Source organism: Ananas comosus, linkage group 8 (assembly GCF_001540865.1).
Source record: "Ananas comosus cultivar F153 linkage group 8, ASM154086v1, whole genome shotgun sequence".
Lineage (NCBI taxonomy): Eukaryota > Viridiplantae > Streptophyta > Magnoliopsida > Poales > Bromeliaceae > Ananas > Ananas comosus.
The window spans coordinates 10468415-10469941 of record NC_033628.1 but is presented as its reverse complement, the minus strand read 5'-3'; the positions used below and the strand labels follow the sequence as shown (position 1 = coordinate 10469941).

General features: G+C 45.1%; 1 protein-coding gene across 1 annotated transcript; it reads right to left on the bottom strand.

Moving 5' to 3' along the window:
• Nucleotides 454-1164, bottom strand: LOC109714628. The gene has a single exon (XM_020239324.1). The coding sequence runs from the start codon at nucleotides 1162-1164 to the stop codon at nucleotides 454-456; it is 711 nt and encodes a 236-aa protein (XP_020094913.1).

The window sequence follows — 1527 nt, the reverse complement described above, 5'->3', positions numbered from 1 at the left end:
AGAAAATTATGAGTACGAAGACAATCCTATTGTGGCGGGACTCCCTAAACCTGATCAACAAATGGATGGAACTCCTAACTATCTAACAGTCTCTGCCCGAGCTTGGAGGCGACGAAGGCCTTGGCGCAGGCGTAGGCGATCTGCTCGTCGCTCAGGTCTNTAAGTTTTTTTTTTTTTTTCTGAATAAAACCGTAGAATGTTATTTTTAAAACAATAAATAATATAAAAAGAATTTATTGAGAGGGGAATATATAATTATAAATGTCTGCCTAGTCACCTAGTTGACTAGGTAACCATGGCTCATTACATTTTTGAATAATCATAACTCACCCAACAGACTAACAAACACACTAACAAACAAGTAGTTAGAAGGCTAATGAAAATTTATTTTTATATAATAACAAATAAAATAAAATAAATCTAACTACGCTCATCTGTTGCTCTAATTTGGTTTTAACTTTGTTTTACGAGTATCCTCCCGAGCTCGAAGGAGGCGAAGGCGTGGGCGCACGCGCAGGCGATCTGCTCATGGCTCAGGTCTCGCCGCCACCACTCGCTTCTCCGCACTTCCGCCGGCGTGTCCATCTCCACCCGCATCACCTCCCTTGCCAGCCGCTCCAGCCCCGCCCGCCGCAGATCCTCCCGGCCCAGCCTCCTCGCCGCCGCCTCGCCGAGGTCCACCTTATTCCTCACAAAGAAGCCGTGTCCCCTCCGCAGCCCGTAGGCCACCACCTCCACGCCGGCCCCGACGAAGCAGAACCGGGTGCTGTTGAGGAACACAAAGAGCTCGTAAAGCGGGCAGGTGTCGTGGTCGCGGTGCAGCAGCTGGTAGATGAGGCAGCGGTTGCTGACGCAGAGCTGGAGGAGCACGATGTTGCCGTTCGGCTGGCAGACGACCTCCAGACCGACGAAGGGGCGGTGGCTGGGGTTGGAGCGAACACCGTAGCTGCAGCCTCCGGCTGTTTCGCCGATCCATCTTTCGACAACGACGTCGGAGTGGGTGACGGTCGTGGTGATGCGGTGGGCACGGGCAAATGTCACCTCGGTCAAGGTCCTGTCGTCATCCATCAGGAACGGTTCGCTCGTTGCCGACATTTTCTTCTCCTTCGGTTGCGACGTTGCCGACATTTTCTCCTCCTCCTTCGGCTGCGACGTTCCAGACATTTTCTTCTTTGCGGGGAGAGAGCGAAAAGAAAGAGTGAGGAGAGAATAAGGGGTAGGGAGTAGGGAGTAGGGGGAATATATATATATATATATATACTATTTGAGTGTACGTGCAACTGCACGTAACAATTATTTTAATTTATTTTAAATCAATAAATATTTGTATATTATATTTATTCAAAAATTTATAAATATTTTTTAAATTTATATGTTATATTTGAGCAGAAATTAATGTAAAAAAAAATATTTTGTAATTAAATAGAAAAATAAAATCTGTTATCTTAAAAAGAAAAGATATTTTGAAATTCGAAAATTAATATAAAAAAGGAAAAATAAAATCCGTTATCTTTTATAGGATTTTCA

Excerpts from the sequence above, each read along its gene's own strand:
- LOC109714628 (XM_020239324.1), bottom strand. The coding sequence starts at position 1,164 with ATGTCTGGAACGTCGCAGCCGAAGGAGGAGGAGAAAATGTCGGCAACG.